Source organism: Camelus ferus, chromosome 7 (assembly GCF_009834535.1).
Source record: "Camelus ferus isolate YT-003-E chromosome 7, BCGSAC_Cfer_1.0, whole genome shotgun sequence".
NCBI classification, from domain to species: Eukaryota; Metazoa; Chordata; class Mammalia; order Artiodactyla; family Camelidae; genus Camelus; species Camelus ferus.
The window spans coordinates 8,086,122-8,112,916 of NC_045702.1; the positions used below are offsets into that span (position 1 = coordinate 8,086,122).

Sequence of the window (26,795 nt, forward strand, 5' to 3'; positions counted from 1 at the left end):
CGCCCGCCGGTCCTCCCCGCCTCCCGCGCGCCCGCCCCGCCCGCCCTCTCCCCTCCTCCTCCCCCGGCCGGCGGCCCGCGGTCCGCCCCCTACCCAGCCGGCAGGCGGGAGCGCACCGCAGCCCTGAGCCGCCGCGGCCTCTGTGCCGGCGTCCGCACGCGCGCTTATTCACTCGGCGCTGCCGACCAGCCGCGGGGGGCTCAGCCTGGCGCCGACAGCCGCACGCTCCCAGGGCGGCCCATCACACACATATTCACTCCACGCCCTCCCCGGGAAACACACCGCGGGCCAGAGCACCGCACGCGCACACTCGTGTTCACACGCGCGCGCGCGCACACCCGGCAGCCTGCCCAGGACGGCACCCCGGGCCAGAAGAACCGCTACATTTATTAAGTCGTGAGTGGAAAGTGTAATAGGCACTTCTACGCCCCTTAGTTCATTACTCCTCGCCACAACCTCCTGGGTGTTCCCATTTCACAGACAGGTAAATTAAGGCCCACGAAAAAAACCCCGAATTTCCCCAAGATTACTCAGCTTGGCAAACTGGACCCAATCTCTCTGCTGCCCTCTCCATCACCTGATGGCTTTCAACAATTGGAAGTGCCTCCAATATTTCACAGGTGAACTGTCAAATGGCAATCCGTGTGTAACGTTTGTTTGTTTGTTTGTTTGTTTGTTTTTCTTGAAATCGATCTCTCAAAAATATTTAGCATTTCAGAAATGTCTTTCAGAAAGAATGCTGAGCTAAGCAACTTGTGAAAGGTGGCTTACAATTTGTTTCCAATACGGGGCAAGAGGAGAACAGAGAAGGCAAAGAAAGAGTGTGCAGCCCAGGAATAAAAGAGCACCCAGACCCGTGTTGAAGATGACCAGAGAACACAGCAGTCACTGTGGATACTTCGTGGACCCTGTTATGCTATCTCAGTGACTGATTTCAGCAGTACTGGCTCATTTATGCTCTTGTGTCTCTAAATCCCTTCAAGTGTTCCTCCCCAAATGTTAGTATTTGGAAGTAACAGGGGAACATAAAACACAAGAGGCTCACCCACATCACATAAGGCTGTCCCTCAAAACCCAGACATCATCCTGTGCACCAAGCACCATGCTGGTTACTTTAGGCATCTCCTCACTTATTCCTCATCGCAAGCCACAGAGAGAGAAGAATGATTGTCACTGGGTTACAGCTTTGGATATTACCCTGACCTCTCTCTCTTACTGCTGTGCAAGACTGGGAAGGGGGTGCTTAAAAAGTTACCTAGGGCAGGTCTGTCTCAAGTATGGAGATCTAGCATAGCACTTGGCCCATGGCACATGCTCAGTGAATTTTAAGACAAGTGAGTGACAAACAAATGAATGATTCTGGGACCCATATGGGCAATAGGTTGCATTTCAGAAAGGCATCAAGGACTCACTTCCTCATCACAGAATTCCCCCAATTGATGTAAGATAAAATTAGGCCACCAAATGAGCCCTTCCCCAGGGAACATCAATGATGAAGTCTAGGATTTATTCTGGGTCCCTAAACAAAACATTGCCAAGGGCGTTCCCTGGATGCACCCCCAGGGATCACTGTAGGGTCCATTCTCTAATAGGGAAAACACCCGGTCCTTTAGGGGCTGCCTAGAGGCTGCATACAAGGATCCAGCCTCTGAATTCTCTCATATACTTAACAAAAATTATCCCATGAGAGACATTTTCCTTGAATCCTCCTCATAGAAAGACTCATTTCCTGCTAATCATGCTCACTTAAAGACTTCTAAATGGAAAGACAGAAATAAACATACCCCAGAACATTAAAATAACAATCTTCCATGACCAAGTGGGGTTATTCCCAGGAATTATATTTTTTAAAATATATTAAAAAGGGAAGTTAGGGTTCCGGATTAAGATGGTAATTGAATGTGTGCATCTAATTTCACTCCCTCCCAAAACGCCACTAAAATTTCAATGACGAGATTTTTAGATTAGGAAGTAAACCTACAAATGAAGAGAAAAGGGAAAATTTTTGAAGCAGAATGGCAGACAGTCACGTGGTTACTGACTTATCAGCCCCAAGGAAAAAGACATCTCAACTGGCAGTAGGGAAAGTTGAGAGCCAAACTGGTCTACATTGCAAGGAACTCAAAAGGCATAGAAATTGGGAATCTAAGGTACCTCTGGATTCCCGGAGGTGAAAGGTGGAAGAGGTTGCTAAGATAAGGACCATAGTGACAAGGGGTTATACCCCTCCATCTTTCTCCCCCACCCCAAGCCACTAGGCAACAGTCCCTCCCCTATCCTAGCCAGAGTCTGGGGGACTTTCCTCTGAAGAAGGTAAAGCAGAGTGTATCTGGATTGGAGAAGCTTCAGGCACAGTTGTGAATGGAGATACCATGCTGAAAATACTGAAAACAAGGGGATTACATGACCATGTCATATGGAATACTAAATGCAGAGATGCTGAGCTTTCTGCCACCAGCAGACTCCCCAGGTGCTGGGAGCAGGACTTATGCAGGACACTGGAAGATACTGCTCTGGGGTATTTCACCAGCCCAAGAAGAAGGACCTAAAGATATTGACATACGAAACAGCCCAGCTAGACTCTGTGGCAAACCCAGCCTCTGAGCTCTAGGTTTCTGACTAGCCTCTCCCACTCCTACAACCTTAATCATGGCCAACGATTACCAGAAATCCAGGAAATTTTCCAGTGAAGAAGAGAGCGACAAAACAAACAACCAGAGAAAGTAACTTGGAGGAAACAGGTTAGAAGAAAGTGTCAGAAAGACCATGGTTAATATCTTTAGAGAGATAAGAGAAGATACTGCATCCATGAAACAAGAACAAGATGCTATACAAAGGAACATCCAGAGAATACCAACAGCAACAATTATGTCTTGAAAAATAAAATCATGACGGCAGAAACAAAAACATCAATAGAAACATAAGCAGATAAAGTTGATTAAATCTCCCTAGAAAGTAAAGCAAACATATAAAGAGAGAGAAAATATAGGAAAAAAATTAGAACATTTAAGAACAATTTCAGGAGTTAATGTTGAAATAATAAGAGTTCTAAAAAGAAAAAAAACAGAAAAATGAAAAGGAGGAAATCATCAGTGAACTAATCTGAAGAAATTTTCTAGAACAAAAGGGTATGAGTTATGAGTTTCCAGTTCATAAGGGTGGGGTTGATTAGAAGAAACCCACATTCAGGCAAATTAAAGAGAAGGGTCTAGCATAGAAAACAAACTTACGGTTACCAGGGGTCAAAGGGAGTAGGAAGGGATAAGTTGGGAATTCAAAAATTACATCTCTTGGGGAGTGAAGGAAATGTTAGCTATCTTGATTGTGGTAGTGGTTTCATTGGTGTATATACATCTATCAAAATGCATCAAATTGTACATCTGAAATATGTGTAGTTTATTGTACAGGAACCATACCACAATAAATGTGTTTAAAAAATAAAATAAAATAAAAAGAGAAGGGTCTAGAAGCTTCCAGAAAGAAAAAAAAGGTAATGTACAAATGATTAGATATCAGAAAAGCTTTGGCTTTCTAAATAGGATCACTAGAAGTTAAAAGCAAGGCTTCCAAAATTCTGAAGAAACTTTTCTTTCAATCTTGAATTTGTATCCATTCAAGCTATCAATCAGGTAAAAAGAGAATATATAGACTTTCAGACATAGAAGATTCCAAAAAGTTTATCATTCATGTCCATTTTCTGGAAAAGCTACTAGAAAAAGTGCTCCCCCCAAACCAGAAAGTAAAAGCAAGAAAGCAGAAAATGTGGGATGCTGGACACAGGAGATCCACCATGGGTGAAAGACAAAGGGGGCTCCTTGGAAGATGACGAAGGGGGATCCCAGGGTGTCAGCTGTGCACCACATGTAGAGGGACACAGGTTCTGATTGGAGAAGTGTGACTGACTCAGGCGATGACACGTTGACAGCTGTCATCACCAAGATCCTTGATGCCAGTGTACCATCTTCGGAACCTCAAGTCAGAATGTTTGAGTGAGCCTGCCCCACTTCTTGTTTTTTTAAAATATATTTTTATTGAAGTACAGTCAGTTTACAATGTGGTGTCAGTTTCTGGTGTACAGCACAATACTTCAGTCACATAAGAAAATACATACATTCGTTCTCATATTCTTCACCATAGGTTACTAGATATTGAATATGGTTCCCTGTGCTATACAGTATAAACTTGTTGTTTATTGGATTTTGTGAGAATCCTCCAGTATTTTGAAATGAGAGACACTCTGCTAGAGTTCAGTAGGTGTTCTGTGTGATTCAGTGGGTTTGTAGATGTAATTCTTGGTGTATTTGTGGGAGAGGGTGAGCTGTGAGTCTCTCTATACCACCATCTTGGCTCCACCCCTGCCCCACTCCTTATTTGTACTTGCCTTGTCTTGGCCAAGTGCAATGAGGCTACTGTTCACCCTTCTATGCCCGCTCCCTGCCATGGAAGTGTCCCACTTTGACCTGCTCCTGAGAAGGGATGGGAGTGAGCTCAGAAGCAGAGCTCACAGAGCAGCCCACTGCCACTGACCATATTCCATCCACATGTCCAAGGTCTGGGTGACACTACAGCTCCCACTGCATGAGCTCTGTGCTTCCCAGGACTCCCTCATGACCTTGCTCACTGTTGGTCCCAGAAAAGATTCTTGTAAACTCTCTCTTGGAAGCCATAGCCACACCAAGACCCAGAAGTTCTGTACAGCATCTCTTCTCCCAGATGAGTCTTCACCTAGTACAAGATTGTCCTTTCCTTTCATAGTTAGGATTATGCTTGCTTCTCAGCCCTGTTTAGGAATATACACAGATGCAGTGAAACCATAAACAAAAGCAAGGTAAGGATTAACCTAAAAGTCAAGAGATTTGTTCCCTGGGAGAGGGGAGGCCGGGAGGGAGTGGTTATGACCAGAGGAGGGGAACTCAGGGAGCTTCTAAGATGCTGGTCATGTTCTATTTCTTAACCCTATGTGGTGGATACATGAGCGTTCATTTCATTATTTTTTTAAAATAATATATACACTTTTTTCTTTTTTCACTTATACTTTTATGTACTCTTTGAATGTATAATATGTTTTTTCAGTAAAAATTTAAATTCATTAAATTATAGATCAATAGGCCCACTAAGAAAAATATATGACCATTTTAATAGACATTCAAAAGGTAGATTCAAAAATTAATAATGGACGGGTATCTCCTTAATTGATAAAAATTATATTTCAAAAGAACAGCTAACACCATACTTAACAGCCAAATACAAAGAAGAATTCCTATTAAAATTAGAAATGGAGATTCTGCTATCAATGCTTTGTTTGACATTTAACTTTGTTTTGCAAGTTGTAGCTAATGCAAAAAGATGAGAATAAAAAAGAGGAGGAAGATAGAGAAGAATAGAAGGAAGAAGAGGAAAAATAATATGTAAAAAATATTGGAGAACAGTAAAGGAGAAGCCAAGATATCACTATATTGTGAAACGTTTGGAAAGCCATTAGAAAAAAATGTGACTAGGTTAAAGTTAAATATCCTCATCAATAGTTTACAATCTGGTAACGTGGCTTTAAATATCAACTCTGACCTCTAAGCTCCAGACTCATATTGTCTAACTACCTACCTGACATCTCCGCTTCGGAAGAGATGCTTCAAACTTACCGTATCCAAAACAGAACTCTTTTCACAATCATTTCACACACACACACACATACACGTCAACCTCTCCACCAAAAGAACTTTTCCTTCAGCCTCCCTCATTCTTTCCTATTTTATGTAATACTACTACTTTTCTCTATTTACTTGACGAGCCAAAAATCTAGCTGTTGTTCATAATTCCTCTCTTGCTCTTACCCTTACATCTAATTCATCAGCAAATCCAGACAGCTTTATCTCCAAAAGACTTGTCACATCAATGCCCCTCACCCTTCTCTGTCACCATCACTGTCTCACCTAGATTACTGCTTTCTGTCCCCAACCTCCAGCAACAACTGATCCTTTTATTGTCTCCATACTTTTGCCTTTTCAAGAATGTTGTTTGCTGTCCATTGACAGATGACTGGATAAAGATGTGCTGTATATATACAATGGAATACTATTCAGCCATAAAAAGAATGAAATAATGCCTTTTGTAGCAATATGGATGGACCTGGAGATCGTCATTCTAAGTGAAGTAAGCCAGAAAGAGGAAGAAAAATGTCATATGATATTGCTTATATGTGTAATCTTAAAAAAAGGACACAAACAAACTTATCTACAAAAGAGAAACAGACTCACAGACATAGAGAACAAACTTATGGTTACCAGGGGTTAAAGGCTATGGGAAAGGATAAACTGGAAATTCAAAAATTGCACCTCCTGGGGAGCGATGGAAATGTTAGCTATCTTGATTGTGGTAATGGTTTCATTGGTGTACACATCTATCAAAATTCATCAAAGTGTTCAACTGAAATATGTGCAGTTTACTGTACAGGAACCAGACCATACTGCAATAAAGGTGTTTTTAAAAAAGGTTTTGAAGGGGTAAAGAGAAACAAAAAAGAATGCTGTTTGGTTGAAATCATACAGTATGTAATCTTTTCCGATTGGTTTTTTCATTTAGTTATATGTACCTAAGCTTGCTCCATGTCTTTTCACAGCTTAATAGTTCATTTCTTTTTAGTGCTGAATAATATTTCATTGTCTGGATGAACCTCAGTCCATTCACCGACTAAAGAACATCTTGCTTGCTTCCCAAGTTTTGGCAATTATGAATAAAGCTGCTATAAACAATCATGTGCAGGTTTTTTGTATGGACATAAGTTTTCAACTCATTTGGGTAAGTACCAAGAAGCACAGTTGCTAGATTGTGCATTAAGAGTATGTTTACTTTTATAAGAAACCACCAAACTGTCTTCCAAAGTGGCTATACCATTTCACTTTTCCACCAACCATGAATTGCTGTTTCTGTTGCTCCACATCCTCACCAGCATTTGGTATTGTCAGTGTTTCAGATTTTAGCCATTCTAGCAAATGCATAGTAGTAACTCATTGTTGTTTTAACTTGGAAGTCCCTGAAAACGTATGATGTTGAGCACCTTTTCATATGCTTATTTATCCCACACTTGGCTCCCCTCACCTCCTTCCAGTGGTCTGGCGAACATCTTCCCTACAACCACTTCCCTGTCTAGCCTTCCTCAGCGCAGCTGTTCTCTCTCATTCCCTCTCTAGCCATGTCTGAGGCTTTCTGTACCTTCTCCCAGGACAGAGGATGAGGTCACATTCCAGGGATAATCCTAGCAGCCAAGAACCAAGAACAGCATGGGACTCATGCACTAGCCACCTGAGTGGAGTTTGGTTTGGTCCTAGGAGGCAGAGGGAGCGGGATGGTAGCAGGACGGAGGGGGTCAGCGAGAAGACTCAGGTGTCAGTTCTGGGATAGGGGTTCCTCAGCCCAGTTGTGCAAAGCTGTCCCTTCTCAGAAGGTCAGAACACCTCCCCAGCACCCGGAAAGCCAGTGCCTGCAAGTGACTGCATGCTCTCTCCAAGAAAGATGAAGAAAAATGGGGGTGAATGAGAGGCAGAGCAGTGAGGAAAAGGAGGCTGGAGATACAGAGATGGGGACCAAGGAGCCTCACCTGGTCTGTTTCATGTCTTCCCTCCTGCTGCTGACTCCTGGGGTGGGGGAGCTGGGGTAGGCTGGGTCTTTGTGGCTTTAGCTCTTGGGGATTAGGGGTGAAGAGGGCAAAGGTCAGGGAGGTCTGCTGCACACATTACTCTGTAATTAAAAAAAATAAAAAGAACAGTGCTTTAACCTTTTGACAAGGACAGCTGTTCCCAAGTGTCTGCTTTGTGGGTCTCTCTACCTCCTTGTTTCTGTTGTCCAGTGTATCTGACTCCTCATTTGCAAAGTGAGGATAATAACAATCCTTCCTTCAAAGAGTTGCTGGGACCACTAAATGAGCCCGTGCATACGGAGCGCTTTGAACCCGCAGAAGCAGCACGGCCACATACTGTGCAAGTGTTCGCTAATGGATTACTGCGGTGCTGTGGTTCCAGGAGTGACAAATAAAGTCTCTGAGGGGAGTGGAGGAGGTGAAGTTGGGGAGGGCAGTGGACAGGGGTACCAGGAGGGGTGGGGACAGGTAAGGGATGAAGGTGGCTAGGAGAGGAGGTTTCCCACCAGGGGATGGGCTATGAGGTGCACTCTAGCCGGCAGGTAGAACTAAGGTAAAGAGGTTGTGGCTGGTAGGAACTGTGATACCATCTGCAAGGTTGATCTGTTTAAGTTTTATAGGGCAGAGTCAGCCCCAGGGAAAAGTGTCCTGGTTCTCACATCCCTGTGAAAACGCACACGCCCCGCTTAAAGTGGAGGTCTCTATCCTGCCCCTCCCATCCTGCCACAGGCCCAGGGACCACCTAGGCACAAGATTAGAGGGGGACGGGGCAAGAAAGGTCGATGGCCATGCTGGGGGCTCTGCTCCAAGCCCCTCCTCCCACACAAATGTGGGTTGGAGTGAATCTTAGCTGGGCTTTGGCTTTTGACAGCCTGAAATCTTCCCACAAATGGCGGGAGAACTCAGCTGTTTCCTGCAGCAAGGGAGTGGAGACCCGAAGCCCCGAGTGCTTCTGCCTGTGACCCTCCCTATCCCCGGCAATGTCCCCCATCCCTCCAGTGCTGGAAGGACAGAGAGGAGCAGCTGAGGGGCCTATAGGGCCGAGGGAGGGTGACAAAAGAGCCACAGTGACAGCCCCCGCGGGACACCTGGTCAGGGTGTTGGTGGGGGAAGGCAGCCCCCCATCCCTCTCCCACCAGAGGAGGAACCAGCAGTCCCAACACAGGGCCGGCTCCCCCACTACCTGCGCTGGCCTCCCTCCTCCCCGTGGCCAAGGGCCAGGGAGGAACCTCACAGCAATCTCTGGTCCTCATCTCCACCCTCCTCCCTGTTTCCTGAGACCTGATGCCTTCGTTTTGTAAATGGCAAAGTTGATGCTGGGACACTGGGACACCCGTCTTCGTCACCTACCACAGAGTCTGGGCTGGGCAGGGATAGAGGGAGGGGGCCAGCTGTGTGCCTGGGGCTGCCCTTGGGGCTGCCCTCAGGTCCTTTATCCCCCTCTCCTGCCCGCTCTCCTGGACAGTGGGTGGGAAGTTTGATATTTGGAGTGCAGGCTGAGGGCACAAGCAGCTTGTGTTTGACATGTTTCTGCGCTCTGTGCCCTACTCCCACCACAGCTGCAGCCCCTGATCAGGTTGCCTGTAGGAGGGGAACTGGCGGAACCCCCTTGTAAAACTTTTCTGGAAAGAAGGGGATGGATGGACAGGTGAGAAGGCAAACCAGAAATACTATTGCCCTCAGGCTATGGGAGCAGATTGCTCATAACACACTTCTTGTTTTACAAGGTGAAATAAGCCATTCACCCAACTCCATCAATAATTATAATAATGGGGGCGGAGGATATAGCTCAGTGACATGCCTTGCATGCATAAGGCTCTGGGTTCAATCCCAAGTACCTCCATGAGAAGAATAATTATTATTAGAATAATAATAATAACTAATAATGCATCTGAATCAGCCTCACTTGGGACCCGGGAGACCCGGGTTCCAGCCCTGTCCTGGAAGAGCTGTGAAGAATGTCCACTGTTCTCCTCTCAGGGCTGGGCTGCTGCTGATAGGACGGTGAAGTCATGTCTGCGAGGGCAAGGACAGGAAAAGCTTGGAGGGTGGAGACCCCCAGGAGATTGGGGCAGGCGGGCTTGGGAGGTGATGAGGGAACCCAGAGGTGGCCACTGAGAAGCTGAGATGAGGAGAGCCCACCTCATCCTGGCACCTGGGGCAAGGCCCTGCTCCGCCCAGAGGGGAAGGCTGCCCCTGCCCAGGCCCTCTCTGCCAGTGCGGGAGTCGGGGGTGGTGACATGGGAGGAGGGCAGAGAGTGACATAGGGTGAGAGCTCAAGAAAGACTGAGTCATTGACCAGATGCAGGGAAGAGGGGCCTGCAGGTGGATCCTCGAGACCCTCACCATTCCCACTGTCCACACGGACCAGCCCCTGCCCCCCAGCTCACAGCCTCCCTTGGCTTTGGCCCTTGGTGCTGAGTGAATCCTCGCAACAGACTAGTTCAGAGAAGGGAGCCCAGGAAAGAGGGGTGAGGGCTGGCCCCAGAGCAAGGTTTCTTGATCCTTGGAGGTAGAGCCTTTTCTGAGAATCTGCTGGAAATTCTAATCCCTCTGCCCAGAAAAATAGACACACAACCGTACCCACATGGCAGGGTGACCTCCAGAGCCCACGCATGAACCGCAGCCCACAAAATCCTCTCTCTTCTTCCATCCTGCTGTTGCCCAAGTACCTACTCCTCCATGCCCCATGCCAGGGCCCTAGGGGCTAAGAAGCAACCACTACCTCGGGGAGTTGCAGGCTGGACCCAGAGCGAACCGAGGACTCGAAGCCAAAGCAGAGGGAGTTCAGGAGGGAGGGGCTCACTTCCAATCTGGGGAGGCAGGCTTGGGGTCACACCAAGCCCACAGGCCCTAGAGTCGGCCAAGCTCTTCACCTATGCAGGGGGATCTACGACCACCACAAGGGATGGTGTGAGATAGCGTCAACACTTGTAGCGCAGAGCAAGACTCATGGTAAATGTGCCGTGAATACTCCCTCTAGCGTTGGAAGAGGGGAGCACCGTAGGGGGCATGGAAAGTGGAATAATGGCCCTCCAAAAATGCCCACAACTTCATCTCTGGAGCCTGTGACCTTGTTACCTTACGTGGCAAAAGGGACTTTGCAGAAGAGACTACATTAAGGGTTTTTGAAGGATTATCTGGGTGGACCCAATGATTACAGGAGTCCTTAACAGAGGGAGGCAGGAGTGTCAGAGTCACGGCAGATGTGACAATGGAAGCAGAGGTCAGAAAGGCAGGGAGGTTTGAAGATGAGGCCTTGCTGGCTTTGAAGAAGTAGGAAGGGGACAAGAGGCAAAGAATTCAGGTGGTCTCTAGAAGCTGGAAAAAGCAAAAGAAAGGATTCTCCTCTGGGGCTTCCAGAAGGAACACAGCCTGGAGGATCCATTTTCAACTTCTGACTTCCAGAGCTGTAGGATAATAAAATAAATTGGTGTTGTTTTAAGCCGCTAAATTTGTGATAATTTGTTACAGCAGCTACAGTAAACTAATACACTTGCCAGGAGAATTTGGAGCTTGCTGGGTTGAGGCTATGATGCAGGAGGGAGGCTGGAGGGAGATTTTTGCAGCCAGCAGGGCAAGGAGTGAGACTGACGGGAGGGAGGAGGGGCCGGCCACAGAGTGCTCAGCCCGTGACCTCACCCTTGGCCAGCCAAGCTGCCCTGGCATCCGGACGCCTGTCAGTCCGGGGTTATATGCCTCACTGGGCCAGAAAGGGATCCCTGCGTAGCCAGGCCCCAGGCAAGGGTGGGGGTGTGGCAGAGAAGGCTGGTGCCAGGGGAGGGAGCCCAATCAGCCCCGGGGCCCGCAGAGGCCACACAAGGGGAGGGGGGAGGCCAGCAGGGGCTGGCGAGGTGCCCTGTCACCCAGGGCCCCCTGCCAGCTCAGTCCTGCTCTACCTCTCTCCTGCCGGGTATGAAGCACTCCTGTTCTCTCTTCTTTTTCCCTCTCCTGCCCTGGGCTCCCCTGGGAAAGTGGGAGGAGGAGGGACTTTGGGGCTAGAGAGCAAGAGAAGGGGTCACAACCTCAGCTCAGTGGTTGAGTAGCTGGGCAACCTTGGGCAAATCACTCTACCTCTCTGAGCCTGTTTTCTCCTCTGGAATTGAGGATAATAGTTTCCCCTTCACAGGGGAATGTATTAAATGACATAATGTATGAATATACAGGGCCCAGCATAAACCTCCCAAGGGCAGCTGGCCTTTGTGTTATCAAGTGTATACACGCCACTGCGCACAGATATAACATTAAGCTTATCTCCCCTGGTGGATACGGAGTTCCTCTAGGGAACACGGTGTGCTGTCCACCTTTGCATCTCAGCACTGTTACATTTACTGGTGTGTATTAAGTGATGAATATATGTTTTACCTATTCACTCATTCAACAAGTACTTATGTGTGACACTTTTTTTCCTTTGGTTTTTTTTTGTGTGTGTGACACTTTTGGATGATGAAGATACATGAGGGAAAACAGACTGTATACATATAAACAGAGAGGATGAGATGGCCAAAAGGCACACGCAAAGATGCTCAATACCATTAATTATCAGAGAAATGTAAATCAAAACTACAATGAGGGAGGTGGAGGGTACAGCTCAAGTGGTAGAGCACATGCTTAGCATGCATGAGGTCCTGGGTTCAATCCCCAGTACCTCCTCTAAAAATAAATAAGTAAATCTAATTAACCCTCTTCAAAAAAAAAAAACTATAATGAGGTATTATTTGGCATACAATGGTATACAATGAGGTATACCAGTATTCTGACTGGTATTTCACACCAGTTGAAATGGCCATCATTAAAAAGTCCACAAATAATAAATGCTAGAGAGGGTGTAGAGAAAAGGGAACCCTCCTACACTTTTAGTGGGAATGTAATTTGGTGCAGTCACTAGGGAAAACAGTATGGAGATTCCTTTAAAAACTCAAAATAGAGCTACCCTATGATCCCACAATCCCACTCCTGGGCATATATCCAGAGGAAACTCTAATTTAAAAAGATACATGCATTCCAGTGTTCACAGCAGCACTATTTACAATAGCAAAGACATGGAAGCAACCTAAATGTCCATTAACAGTTGATTGGATAAAGAAGATGTGATATAAATATACAATGGAATACGACTCAGCCATAAAAAGGAATGAAATAATGCCATTTGCAGCAACGTGGATGGACCTAGAGATTATGATACTAAGTGAAGTAAGTCAGACAGAGAAAGATAAATATCATATGATATCATTTATATGTGGAATCTAAAAAAATGATACAAAGAACTTGTTTACAAAACAGAAAGAGACTCACAGACATAGAAAACAAACTTATGGCTACCAAAGGGGAAAGAAGAGGGGAGGGATAAATTAGGAGTTTGGGATTAGCAGATACAAACTATTATATATAAAATAGACAAACCACTAGATCCTACTGTATAGCACAGGGAACTATATTCAACAGCTTGCAATAATGAACCTATAATGAAAAAGAACATGAAAAAGAATATATATATGTATAATAGAATCACTATGCTATGCACCAAAAACTAACACAACATTGTAAATCAACTATACTTAAATTTAAATAAATAAATAAGTAAATAAATAAACAGGATGTTTGTGATGCGTTACAAAAAACAACAAAGCAGTAAAACAGGCATGCCAGGATGGGGGGAGGGGAGTGGTTTGCTACTTTGTACAGGGGGTCTGGGAAGCTCTGTCTCAAGCTGCTGCTGTAGCCGAGAACTAGAGGAAGCGAGGGAGTGAGACACATGGATTTCTGGGGAAGTGAGGATTCTGGCCTGGAGGGAACATTCGAGGACAGCATGACCAGTGCTGTGGGAACAAGGTGGATGAGGGTTAAAGGGTAGAAAACAAGGTCTGACACAGTGGGGCTGGATCACACAGAGCCTTGCAGGCCACAGTAAAGACTGGATTTTACTTTGACCCCAGGGAAGCCACTGGAGGGCTTTGAACAAAAGCATGATATGCTCTGGCTGACATTTTAGTAGAATCACCCTGGCTGCTGTGTAGAGGAGACTCTGTAGGGAGACAACGTTGGGGACTGGAAGAACGGGAGCTCACTGCAGGAACCCAGGCAAGAAGCGACGGTGGCCTGGGCCAGTGTTGCTAAGGAAGAGACTGGAGGAAGCGGTCAGATTGATGATACATTATGAAGGCAGTGAGAACCACCATGGATTACACATGGAGCGTGAGAGAATGAAGAGTCAAGGGGGGCTCCAAGGATTTTGTTGTTGTTGTTGGTTGTTAGTTTATCTGAGTCACTAAAGAATGGAATTGCTAGTTTTCCAGATAGGGTAGATTTAACGAGGACCGGGTCTGGGAGGATGGTGAGAGAGTGTGAAGGTTCATTTTACATGTCAGCCTGAGTGGGCCATGGGACACCCAGATACTTGGTCAAACATTCTGGTTGTTTGTAAGGGTGTTTCTGGATGAGAATAACATTTGAATCTGCAAGACTGGGTAAAGTGTTTTGCCCTCCCCAATGTGGGTGGGCTTCATCCAATTGGTGAAGGCCTGAATAGAACAAAAAAAGCTGTGTAAGAGAATTTGCTCTCTCTGCCTAAATCATTGAGCTAGAACTTAGGTCTTCTGCTTTAGGACTTGGACTCAGACTGGTTGGCTCTCCTGGTTCTCAGGCATAAGTAAGTAAGAAATAAAGAAAGAAATCCTACTGGTTTTGTTTCTCTGGAGAACCCAGACTAATACAAGGAGTCAGAAGTTGGTTGTTGGTGGGGAGGGTATAGCTCAGTAGCAGAGTGTGTGTTTAGCACGCACGAGATCCTGGGTTCAATCCCCAATACCCCCATCGTAAACAAACAAACAAACAAATAAACCTACCTACCTAATTACCCCCCCCAAAAAAACAACAAAAAAGAATTGTAAAAAATCAGGGCAGGGGGTAGGTATAGCTCAGTGGTAGAGGGCATGCCTAGCATGCATGAGGTCCTGTTACCTCCATTTAGGAAAAAGAAAGAAAAGAAATTTTTAAAAAGATAAATTTAAAAAAAAGTTTGGTATTGGTTACGTTCAGTATCAGATCCTATTTGATACCCTGGTGGAGATGTGGAGTAGGCAGAGATAAGATCACAAGGGAGTGAGTAGATTACCTCACTGAACTGAATCTGAATCCTCCAAATCTCTGTGTCTTGATCCAGTTGAAGCCAGTTTTCTCCTCTGCACAACTGCTGAAATAGAATCCTTTCCTGCCTCTTTTCCCCAGAATAGTCCTGGGCTCCAGCTTTGTGCCCTGCTTGGAGAGCTCTCCTGTCCTTGGTTTCTCTAGGGGGTTCACATAACCTCTAGAATCCCTAAATCCCCTCCCTCCAACCCTATGGTCCTCTGACAGAGGGGAGCCCCCTGCAAGGTGAGGGGAGCCCTGAGTAGAGGGGCGCCTCACCCAGGTCAGGCAAGGACAGCTGGGCTGAAAGGGGAGAATTCATCAACACCACTGCCCTCCTGGTCTCCCAACAGGCCTGGCCCCCAGAACCCGCCTCACACCAGCTTCCTTTGGGGGCTTGGACACCTCAGACCCACCAGGAGGTGTAGTGGAATGGAGAGGAACATCCAGGCAGGCCCAGCTTCCTAACTGGGTCCACCTGGTATCAGCTGGTGACTCTGGCAAGTCACTTTGTCTCTCTGAGCCTCATTCTTCCCATCCATAACAAAGGAATATGTGTGACTGAGTCATAGCGTTGCTGAGGGTAAAACACCTACCACAGTGGTGTAATTAGTGCTTAGTAATAAATGACAACAGTGAGCGGGTCTTTCAGACTCCCTTCCCCACCCTCAGCAGCCTCGCTCCTTTCTGAGAGATTAGATTATTTTACCCCCATGCCCCTACTGTCCTTCAGAAACCAAATTTTACTACAGGCGTGGGCAACCACGGAATGGTTGCCAAGGGCAGGGCTTTCAGAAAGGCTGCCTGTTGCCTAGGAAACTGCCCCAGTCTTGTTCCCTGGGGTCCCACAGGTCGATGGGTTCTGGCGCCACCTTCTGGATGCAGTGTCACACTGCTCCTAAAGCATCCAGACCGGGGAGTCCAGCATCCTGTGTCAGAGAACAGCCTCTACCCGGCCCCTCTTCTCCACCCTCCACCCCCTCTCCAGGCCCCCACATCTCCACCATAAAAGGTCCCTCCCTCATCTGTGTCCCTAGATTTTTCCCAGAGACAGGGGCATAGAAAGTAGTTAGAAGCACTGTGAACCCCAGGAAGGGGTGGGAGCAACATTCTTCCCACACAGAAGGACAGAGAGGACCAAGGAGCAAGACTCCCAGTAGCGTGTGGTCTGAAGGAAGTCCCTCCCCTTAATTGATTTCCTGCGGACACACGTTTTGTTTCCCAGTAGTCCGCTTTCCACCGAGAGGAAGCAGTGGGGAGGGAGAGGTTAAAACTAGGGGTGGAAGAGTGACGTATGGGGTCACAGCCAGGTCCTTACGCAACATCCCCTCCTGGCTCCCTCCTCCTTCTCAGCCGCTCAGCCCCTGGTGCCCTAGTCCCGACTTCTCTTTTCTTCTCTGGGGAGAACCCCTCTCCCTACCTTGACAGCATGTCAGACAAACCCCTTGGAGCCCTCAGATCATCCTGCCTCAAAGGGAACCTCTCAGGGGATGAAGAAGGAGAAGCAGAAAGCCCTCAGCTATGAGACCTGGTCTCCTGAGTTGGATTCCTGCCTGAGGCAGCCCCTGTGTGTGGCCATCCTGAGGTCAGCCTGCCCTGAAGGTGAAGGGTGAGGTGGAGCAGCTGATGTGTGGGGTCAAAAGACAGGAAGCTGTTGTGGTGCCTGGGGATGCTCCTCTTTCCCTGGTGGATCACAAGTAGAGAAACTGAGGCACACGGAGATGGGGGAGGCTGGTCTCTACGCGTCCCAGGGTAATACTGCACCTCGCAACCCACATGCCTCCTTCCCGACTTTAGCTGGGCTGGGGATGTAGCTGACTTGGGAACCAGACACCCTGGCTCCCAGCCCGGAAGCTAATATGGCCAATGGGTTTAAGAGAGGGTGGAGCAGGAGGCTAGGGACAAGGTCTCCCGGGTCCCTGACCCGCCCATCTTCCTTCCTGAGCTCAGCTGCAAGAGAGGTAACAGAGAAGGCTGGTGGAGGTGAGTCCGGCAGTTTACAGGCTCTGTCCTGAGGACAGTAGGTGTCAGGAGCGGGTGGTGGGGCTGGAAGAGGTTGCCGGGGGCTGCGTGCTTTGACCCTGGCTAGTGCTCTGACCAGATGCCCTGACCCCAAACTCTCCTCAGCCGGAGGCAGAAGGGCTGCTGGGGGTGCACTGAGGTGGATAGAATTGGTCCCCAACCCCTATTAAGGGGGCCTGTGGGTAAAGCAAGAAGAGGGGGTCCCAGAGAGGCTGGGGTTGGGGTATGGTCCTACAAGCCAGGAGGGATCCTGAAGGAGCAAAACGTCTCTTCATAAGTGTGGAGGGAGGAGATGCCTCTCCCCACTCTCCATGGCTGGTCCCTCTTCCTCTCCAGACCCCATTTCCGGATGTGAGAAGAAGGGGTGGAGGGAGAGATGGAGGGCAGCTGAGTAGCCCGCAGCTGGGGTCTGACCCCTCCTCTCCAGGCTGGCTGCCCAGCTCCTGATTGGCCTTAGATTCACAGAAGCTTAAAGGGCTAATCCGGCCCCTCCTGAGCTACCCAGTTGTGCCGTCTGAAAGCGGACGTGTGGGGGAACGTGGAGCCAGAGCCGGAGGCCACCCACCACCTCTACTCGGTCTGTCCTCCAGGGTGCACCAGTCATGGCCTCGCTGCTACCTGCCGACGTGACGGTGACCCGGCTCTCCCGCTCCATTCACCTGTACTGCAAGCCGGACCCCCCAGGGTCCCCCGGGCCCCGCCCGCTGCTCCTGCTCCTGCCGTGGCTGGGGGCACAGCCAGCCGCCCAGGCCAAGTACCTGCAGCTCTACCTGGCCCGCGGCTTTGACGTGCTGGCCGTGGAGAGCGCGCTGAGCCACTTCCTGTGCCCGCGCAGGGGCCTGGGGCGGGCTGCCCGCGTGCTGGCGTTGCTGCGGGGGCCCGGGACCCTGGCCCGCCGCCCGCTGGTGGTGCACGCGCTCTCTCTGGGTGGCTACACCTTTGCACAGATGCTCCTGCTCATGGGCCAGGACCTGGGGCGCCACAGCAGTGTGGCCCAGCGCCTGAGGGGTCATATTTTCGACAGCCTGGTGGTGGGCAGCCTGGACCACATGGCGCTGGGTGAGTGTGCCGGGGCAAGGGTGAGGGGGCACCGGAGCCACACAAACCAGGCTAGACTCCAGGTGGCCATGCAGTGCTGCTGACCAAGGGGTCTGTGATCTGCGTCTGTTCCAAAAGTGGCTCTGGGCTGCCTCTGAATGTCCACCTGGCATGGCCTTCCTGCCTTCCTGCCGTGTTGTCCCCCCTGGGCCTCCCCCACTGCGGCTGAATTTATAACCCAGAGTGAGCGTGTTGTCTGGGACCAGCCTGGCATGTGTTCATCTCCAGCCTCTATTCCTCTGGGGAAGGGGAGGACAAATAGGCACAATAAGGCTAATTTACTGAGCGCCTAGAACCTTCCACACAGACTCTCACATAATCCCCACAGTGAGGCCATGGGGTAGGTGCTGCGTCTTCTGAAATTCTTAGGACACATGCTTGGGAAAGAGTCTCAGAAATAATGTACTGTTCACCTTTGAACAACACAGGTTTGAACTGCGTCGGTCCACTTAAGCAGGGTTTTTTTCCCAATAAATATGTACTACAGCATTGCACAATCCATGGTTGGTTGAACCCACAGATGCAGAACTGCAGATATGGAGGGCTGACTGTAAAGTTGTATGTGATCTTTGATTGCACAGAGGGTCAGTGCCCCTAACCCCCACATCGTTCAAGGGTCAACTGTGATTGGCTACACGATTTTCCTCTAAAGCACTGATTCTCAAACTTGGGTGTGCAGTCAGAATCACTTGGTGCTGCGTGCTGATTCAGAGGCCCAGAGCTCATCCTACTCCAGTGAACCTGGGCCCCAGTGTTCGTTTTTTAGCTCTCTAGGTGATTCTGATACACACTGGAATTTGAGGACCACTGTGATGTAACTTCCTCTATAAGGACCAAACTAATGCTAACATACCTCAAGTAACAGGAAGGTCATTGTTATAAAGTAACCCATTCTAATTGACCAATTAGGTCTAGTTCAGAAGGAAAATTTCCCCTTGATGCAGACCGACGTGACATTTCTCCAAAAACCCTTAGATCTTTTCCATCTCAACTGCTCGACAAGCTGCACCCTGTATGGTTTTTGCAAACCAAGGTGTAAGACAAACCATGAAACATGGCCTCATTTTGGTCCATCTCCTCTCATCTTTTACTATCCCTTGGCATCCTTCTCCCACCCAGCTGGGTCACCTGGGGCTCCGAGGGTCTCACCAAGGCCGCAGATTCCAGGACACAAGGCCTCCAGGGACTCTCAACGACCCAGGCACTTTGCAACAATTCCTGAAGCAGTTGTCGAATCAGCTCTGACCCCAACCCAAAGTCCTGCCATCCAGCTCTTTCCTTCTCGTCTTTGAAGATGCCACAAAGTTGGCAAATGTCTCAGTGGGAGGCTAACTCCAGGCCAGGTGGCTTTTAGGAAGGGTGTGGGAGAGGGCAGGGACCGGAAGGGGATGCCAAGAGTGGGCTGAGGCAGCCCCTCTCAGGCAGTTGTGGGGATGTTTCCAGCTCTTCACTACCCGCAACGAGGGCCTTCTGCATCCTCTGTGCCTTCCTGCCACCAGAGCACTCCCAGGCCATCTCCCGTGCTTCTGCCCCAAGTGGTGTCTGTACCTGGTAGGACAGCTGGGTGCCCACTGCCCAACTACAACAGAGACAGAGAAGGCAATATGAATGTCCCAGGACCCCCAACTCTAGGGATACTCAGCGGCCCACATGTCACTGCTATCCCCACCAGGAGGGTGTTGAGACTGGGTGGTGGGTCCTGAGCTGCACCTGACAATGGGAACTAACCCCCTCTGCCTGGTACCCACAGGTGTGTCTCAACTGATAAGACCGCAGGCCCTGGGCCCGGTGGTCAAGGCCACAGCCATGCTCTACTTCCACATGTGCCCGGGCTGCACTGTTCGGCATTACGAGGCTGCAGTGGGCGCTTTCTGGCAGCCGCCTGTGAAGTCCCCGACGCTAGTCTTCTACAGCCACGATGACCCCCTCTGCGATAGTGCCCGCCTGCACGAGCTGCTGGCCAGCTGGCAGCGGCTGGGCATGCCGGTGTGGGCACAGGCCTGGGAGACCTCACGCCACGCAGCCCACCTGCACCAGCACCCCCTGGAGTACTGCCACACCCTCACCACCTTCCTGCGGAGGCTGGGTCTCGCAGTCCCTCTGGCCCAGCTCTGATGGGGCTCTGGGCTCCAGCTCACCTCCAGGATAGGGGCCAGCTGCCCAGTGGACAAGGGACAGAGACAGGATGGCAGAGGCATTGAAACCTCTTGATTTACTCAGATTATTTAACATACAATGACGCAACTGTGACCCCAAAGTGTGCAAAGTTAAAGCCTTCGACCGCAGCTGAGAGGAGAGGGCAGGAAAGGTACACATGGGGTGGGGGGTGAGTCAGGAATGATGGGCCGCCTCTTCCCCAGGGCTGGGGATGGGGGAGTGGCCTGAGGAGCAGGGCCAGGGGAAGGGGGCAGAAACCTCCCTCTGGCCTAAGTCAGGAGCCCAGAAGTGCCACATGGCTGAGAGGGTAGCAGCCCAGGAAGGGGCCAGAGGCAGGGCCAGGAGAGCACCATTTCCAGGGTGGGGGGTAGGGAAGGAGGTGCCCTACAGGAGAAGCCGGGAGGGGCCACCTGCCCCAGGAGTGGGAGCCGGGCCAGAGCAGGCTGCAGCGAGAAAGACCTGAGGCAGGCGCAGGGCCTGAGAGCCCAGGCTGGCTGGGCTCAGTGGGACTGAAGAAAGGGGAACCTGGCGGGCTCCCAGGGCAGCCCAGCCTGGGAGCAGTCCTGACTGCGGGGGAGGCCCAGGGAGGGGCCGCAGACCCTTAGGGCGCCCCCTCCTCTCTCCCTGGAAAGGAGCTGGGGATCCAGTAGTGCAAATCTGTGGACCATTCAGTTATGGAGGGAGTCTGTGCCCAAGGGGGGACCCTGGGACACGCCCCCTCCACCGCCTCGGCCTCCACCACCATCCTCAGTACAGCCGCTTCTCGTAACTGTGGGGTCAAGGCAAGAGAAGAACCGAGAGTGGGTGTGTGGATCCTGCTCCTTTCCCAGGTCCCCTCTCCCAGGCTGGCCCTGGGCTGCCGGGCAGCCCACAGATTCAGGAGAGGCAGGGGGCTGTAGAAGCCCCTGCCTCTCAGCCATGGTGGGTGGGAGGGGGCAAGCAGCAGGCCCTGTGCCTCTGTCTTCCTCAGGCCAGGCCCAGAGACAACCGCACTCCTCTGGCCACATCTGTGGCTGGTATGCTGTCCTCAGTGGCGGGGTGGAGAGACAGCTCATCCTCACAGAGGGAAGGCCTGGCCCATCCTCACAGAGGGAGCTCAGACCAAGTAGAGCCTCTGCTGCCTTGTCTGCACCCCACCCCTGCAGGCACTGGGGCCTAGGCTCCTTGTTGCCACTGGGTCCAGTTCAAGACAGGACAGCCTCAGGCCTGTGGTCAGGGACATCTCTCTGCATCCTAGAAAGGGATGTTTCCTCTAGACGAGAGGCCACTGCCAGCTGCCCCCACCACAATGCTAGTCCTAGGGTCTGTGTCCCGAGATGATACCCCAGTGCCGCCCCCAACCCAATGCCCCCACCCCCAGCCCAAGTCCCACCCAGACTGCCCCTGCTCTACTCTAAGCTTGGCCCGGGCAGCGCGGTTACTTACACGGCAGAAAGGTATAGCTACGGGAGGATGGGGCAGAAAGAGACACAGGTTAGATGCCCGCCTATGCCTGGGGGGACAGGCCCTCTTGACCAGGGCAGGGCCGCATGCCTGCATCTACTGCTGCCAACTAGCACTGCCCCCACCCACAGTCGCCCCAGCGCCGGCCCTGGCATCTGTCTCTCTGCCCTTCTCCCCGCCAAGGGCTCACGCCCCCAGCCTCCATCTGCCTGCCTGGTGCCACCACCAGCGAGAGCCCAGCACCGCCATCCCCTGCCACCAGCCACCAAGCTTCTGAGCAAGCAAGGGCCGGGATGCCCAGGAGGGGCTAGTGGCCACATCTCCCGTGCCCTGCTCGGGAGAGATGCCCGAGGGGAGGGGAGGGCCTGCCCGCATGGGGGCTAGAGTACAAAGTTCAAGGGTGGGCTGGGCCCTGTTGAAGAGGGTGATGGGGTCATCCTGCAGCAGCCTCCATCCCTGATGCAGATGGTCCATGGGGTCCCTGAAACCTCTGCTCAGCCTCTGAACCATGGCCCCACCTGCCCGACCCAGTGCCAGCCAGCTGGGCAGGGAGGCCGCCACACTTACGAGTGCAGGCCATGGACACCACCCTCGATCTGAGCTGACATGGTCCGCTTCTCAAATTTGAGCTCTCCTGAGTACATCATAGACCTGCAGGCAGGGAGGTGGTGAGGGTCAGGGGCACCAAAGGCAGAGATAAGAGAGAGAGGAAGCAAGGGGGAGCCAGGAGCCTGCTGGGTGCCCCCAAGTCACGGCACTCACCGCAGGACAGACAGGCTACGGGCACCTATATCCTGGCAGCCATGCTGGATCCCCGCTATGAGGTAGGGCACGAACTTCTGAATGGAGCCTTTGTCCTGGATGGAGCCTGACACGCCCTGTGCGATCTTCACCTTATCTCCCTCGCTGCATGGAAGGCAGGAAGACTGAGCCTGGCCGCCCATGGCTTAGGGGACCCCCATCCCACCTCTGAAGGGCACCAGCAGAGGGGATACCACCCAGAAGGACCCCCAGAGCAACCATCCCTGGGCTATAGCATAAATAAATATGGACTCCAGCCACTGTCCCAGGTCTGCTACTGTGCCCTGTGCCTTGGTTTCCAGAACTGTAATATGGAGACTGGGCGCCACCTTGGGAAGCCAAAGGCACGTGTGGACCTGAGGGGTTGGGGCTAGTCTGCCTGGGGCCAGGGGGCGGGGCACCTGAAGTAGCGCTTCTGGCTGCTGCTGCTCTTTTCCATGGCGTCCAGAGAGCCCATGCCCCGGTACTTCTTGAGCCTCACACCATCTGAGAAGAAGTACTCGCCGGGGGCCTCCGTGGTGGCGGCGAGCAGGGAGCCCATCATCACTGCGGCAGTCAGGGGGTCAGTGCCTCTAGCCCCGTAGTCCTCCCACTGCCCTCGCCCGCTCCCCGCCCCCTACTGGACTGCCCAGTCCCCAGCAGACGCTCCCCCCTCACCTGTGGAGGCTCCGAGAGCCAGGGCCTTGACCACGTGCCCCACGGTCTGGATGCCACCATCGGCTATGACTGGCACCCCGAAGCGCCGGGCATACTCGGCTACCTTGTACACAGCAGTGCCCTGGGGCCGACCACAGGCCATCACTGGGGAGGGCACCGAGACAGAGGTGTTAACAGCAATGGGGGCCAGGTACAGGCCCCTTTTTCCTTGTGCCCTTCCTCCACTTGGGAAAAGGGGGAGGGCTGGATTGTAATGCAGGGAAAAAAAATAGGTGGCAGCAAATAACACTGGGTGCATGTCACTCAAGGGATCTGGACCACCTCACTTAAAAGAGCACTATGGGAGACTCCTATGGCCTTCACGGTACAGTACGCTCAGCCTCGCCTTCTCCAGGCACTAGCTCCCCTTCAAAACCTGTTACTAGGGTTAGGTACTCACAGCTTCCTTCGGGATATTGGCTTGCATTTCTTTACGTCTAACTGTCCAAGGTCCTTAAGTGTTAGGCTTTTAAGTGAGAATTCTAAGGAACCAGCACTTATCTAGGGATGGATGCAAGGCTGGATAAATTAGAAAAGAAGCCCCCTCCGGGGGTACCTTTTGTTTGTTTTGTTCTTACTGCATCCCCAAGGTTTACAACAATGCCTGGCACGTAGTAGGTGCTCATTTGTTAAGTGAGCAGGAGAAGATCCACGGTTCCCCGCAGGGGGCAGCCGAGGAGGGAGACAGTTAAAGGCAGAGGCTTGAAGACCAAACTGGGGAGATGTTTTGGGCAGAGAAGACCAAATGGGTCATTCAGCATTTGAGAAAAGTGACCCTCACTAGCGGGGCCAGAGACACCAGACTTGGGGCCCAAGAGTGGGCCTCCTTGGCCAGAATCTGAGAAACAGACTGGCTCACAACCAAAACTCACAGTAACCTCATCTTACAGCTGCCTCCCCTGAAGTCAGTGGACCAGACAGTCTGAATCCAGGTCACGCCTGACCCCACCATCCCAGGAAGAGGCCTGGCCGAGCGAGAACTCAATATGCATCTGGGGAACAAGGTGAGGCCCTGGGGCCTGTGGAGGGCCAATGGGGCTGTTCCAAGTGGCAGCCGCTCACTCTCCTACCAACACCCACCTTCCTGGGTGATGCAGATGGAACCACAGCCCATGCCCACACGCAGCCCGTCCACACCAGCATCAATCAAGTTCTTGGCCTGAGCTGCTGTCACCACTGGAGGGAGGAGGGAGGGGAGGGGAGGAACAGTGTGAGAGTGGGATGGCTCTGCCCTGCCCAGGGGCTTCCTGGGACCCCAGTCTAGACCTACCCCCAAGTCTAGACCTACCCCCCTTATAGTGATCAAAACCCATGCATTCAGCCCCAAACCAGGAGCAATGCCATCACCAAGGAATGCCAAAGGCCAGAGAGAGAAAGGTTCCACAGTGAGGGGACAAGGGCTGGGAGGGTTAGAGGGGACCCCGCACTCACCATTGCCCCCAATCACCTGGAGGTGGGGGTACTTCTGCTTGATGTAGTGCACCATGGCAATCTGATACACGGAGTTCCCTTGGGATGAGTCCTGTGAGAAGGCAGACAGGAAAGCTTAGACCTGGAGGCCGAGCATCCTCACTGAGGGAGGGAGTCTTGAGTGGACAGATCCTGACATTGTATGAAAGACGTATGAGAATGCACTTTTTGTCTTTTTCTGGGAGGACACTTGACAGTTCCCAGCGGATTCTCAAAAGGGCCAGCTTCCCCCTAAAGGTTAAGCACCACTAACGCATAGTCTGGAAGCAGACAAAGCCCTTTCATACCCGTGGTATGGATTGGTCCTCACAGCAAAGAGATGGTGCCTGGAGTGGTATCCATCCAGTTCCCACCAGCTCACTAACCAAATGGAATTACTCAACCTCTTGAGCCTCAGTTTCCCTGACAACCCCTTGGCATGGTGACTGTACCTCAGCGGCATTGTGCAGACTGAGTTCATTTACATAAACGTCCTGGTGCGGGGCCTGCAAATGGGAGGTTCTCACTGAACGGGAGCTCTAACTATTACGGTCACCTTACGAGTGCGGAGGGCCCCCAGAGGGGTCAACGGTTTGTTCTGACCTCTCAGAGTACCAGTCACTCTCCTAATTCTGACTCCAGGCTTAATTAGAGGTGAACCTGGGTCTTCATGAACCTCAGCTCTACTGAACCACCCCCGCTCCAAGGCTGTGCCCGCACCAGCACTATGACGTCGGCGCCCGCCTGGGTGAGCAGGTCCAGGCGGTACTTGTCATCCTCGCGGGTGCCCACAGCCGCCCCACACAGCAGCTGCTTGTGGGAATCCTTGGAGGCCAGAGGGTAGTCCCGGTTCTTCTTCAGGTCGGTGCGGGCAATGATGGCCACTAGCTCGTCTCGGTCATTGACAATGGGCAGCTTCCCTGAGGAGGAATGCAGGGGTGAGATGAAGGAGCAGGCTTCTAGGAGTGGGGTGGGGGCAGTGAGGATGAAAATGGACCAGGCTGGAGATTCCACTGAAGTACCCAAACCAACCACGAGGTGACAGCACCCACCCAGAAAGTGCTCGTAGGGACCTGGCCCTCTGCCCAAGGAACAGGAAGCAAAGAAACCTCGCAACCAAGCGAGCTCCTGGAGCTCTTCCTGCCCTGTGGCCTGGCAGGGCTGGGTGGGCAGCTTCTGAGTACTGGCAGCTTTTCACCTGCTGGGCCACAGGCCACAGTGGTCGAAAACTCCCAGACAGGGCACAAACATGAGGCTGTCCTACAGGGAGGAACATGTGACCTGCCCAACAACACCACCCCTGAGAACAATCCAGTATGGGCCAGGGGAGCATTTCCCAGTGGCCCCCACAGGGACCTAATGAATGTTATGTCAACAACTTCCATGTCAAATAAATTTAACCGTGGGACTTCTCAGAGCCTCTGATAAACTAACGTACAATTATTCATAAAGATGGAGAAGATAGAAGGCAGCATTTTTCAGACTCATAAGACCACAGGGCCCTTTCCTCGTGATGAGCATTTCACAGGACTAGTTGTTTTGGGAAACATACTTTGAAAATGCCTAGTAAGGGGAATGGGTTTTCCTAAGCCAGGAAGAGGACCACGGGAATCATGCTCCAGCCTGGGGGTTACTCAAACCTTCCCCAAGGCCCAGTCTGGTTGCAGGGACAACCTGCAAGGCTGTGAAGGAAGCGGGGGTTCTGGGGTGCGGGGGACCAGGCTGAGGGCGCCTGCATTTTCTGCCTACTCCCGGGTACCTTTCTTGCTGCGCTGCAGGATCTCATTTGCCTCTTTCAAAGTCACACCCGCTGGAGCCACCACCAGCTCATTCCGTGATGTCATCACCTGTGGGGCCAGGAACATTTGCCTGCAGGTTGGCAGGTGAGAGAGAAGGGAGCCAGGCCTCCCTCTGGTCCTTGGTAACAGGCACCAGCCTGAGGCCCCAGGATGTGGGGTCCTCTCTTCCCCAGCCATGCTTCCCTGCCCCGCAGGTACCTCACTGAGGAGGGTGGTGTGGTCCTTCTCGGCAAGGAAGTCGATATCTCGGGAGGTGACGATGCCCACCAGCTTGCTGCCCATGGTGCCCGTCTCAGTGATGGGGATGCCGGAGAAGCCATGCCGGATCTTGGCCTCCAGCACATCACCCACAGTGTGTGAGGGGCTCAGCACCACGGGGTCTGTGATGAAGCCCTGTTCAAATTTCTGTGGGCAGACAGGGGAAGGAAAAGGCTGGAAGAAAGCTCGGGGTGGTGTACAGCCTGGCTACAGAAGGTAGCAAGTGGCCTGGCTGTGCACAGGGGAGCCAGGGTCCTCCATGGGGTAAGAGGTCAGTGGAAAAATGAGGGCTGAGCCCTGTGCCCCAACTGTGG

The 26,795-nt window shown here is 51.4% G+C and overlaps 2 protein-coding genes across 7 annotated transcripts in view; one reads left to right on the forward strand and one right to left on the reverse strand.

The window, feature by feature from the left end:
• Positions 1 to 7,594: 7,594 nt before the first annotated feature.
• The window catches only part of IMPDH1 (inosine monophosphate dehydrogenase 1), a 28,205-nt gene continuing 9,004 nt past the window's right edge, over positions 7,595 to 26,795 (reverse strand). The window contains exons 6-15 of one of the 3 annotated variants that reach the window (XM_032483282.1): positions 26,422 to 26,628; positions 26,184 to 26,271; positions 25,145 to 25,344; positions 24,407 to 24,497; positions 24,056 to 24,151; positions 22,937 to 23,080; positions 22,681 to 22,825; positions 22,241 to 22,384; positions 22,046 to 22,129; positions 7,595 to 7,734 (exon numbers count right to left, since the gene is read on the reverse strand). In XM_032483282.1, coding sequence (XP_032339173.1) covers positions 7,686 to 7,734; positions 22,046 to 22,129; positions 22,241 to 22,384; positions 22,681 to 22,825; positions 22,937 to 23,080; positions 24,056 to 24,151; positions 24,407 to 24,497; positions 25,145 to 25,344; positions 26,184 to 26,271; positions 26,422 to 26,628 — 1,248 coding nt within the window. In that variant the 3' untranslated portion in view covers positions 7,595 to 7,685. Of the gene's footprint in view, positions 7,735 to 18,745; positions 19,458 to 20,071; positions 20,805 to 22,045; positions 22,130 to 22,240; positions 22,385 to 22,680; positions 22,826 to 22,936; positions 23,081 to 24,055; positions 24,152 to 24,406; positions 24,498 to 25,144; positions 25,345 to 26,183; positions 26,272 to 26,421; positions 26,629 to 26,795 lie in introns of those variants that run through there. The other 2 variants (XM_032483281.1, XM_032483283.1) reach the window with 2 other exon arrangements.
• Positions 15,802 to 20,030, forward strand: LOC116664796. 4 transcript variants are annotated; one of them, XM_032483285.1, is made up of 3 exons: positions 15,802 to 16,360; positions 17,371 to 17,839; positions 19,629 to 20,030. In XM_032483285.1, the coding sequence occupies exons 2-3, from the start codon at positions 17,383 to 17,385 to the stop codon at positions 19,991 to 19,993; spliced, it is 822 nt and encodes a 273-aa protein (XP_032339176.1). In that variant the 5' UTR covers positions 15,802 to 16,360; positions 17,371 to 17,382; the 3' UTR covers positions 19,994 to 20,030. The 4 variants fall into 4 exon arrangements, with proteins under 4 accessions (XP_032339176.1, XP_032339175.1, XP_032339178.1 ...); XM_032483284.1 differs by having other exon boundaries at positions 15,802 to 16,343; XM_032483287.1 differs by lacking the exon at positions 15,802 to 16,360 and adding an exon at positions 16,367 to 16,510.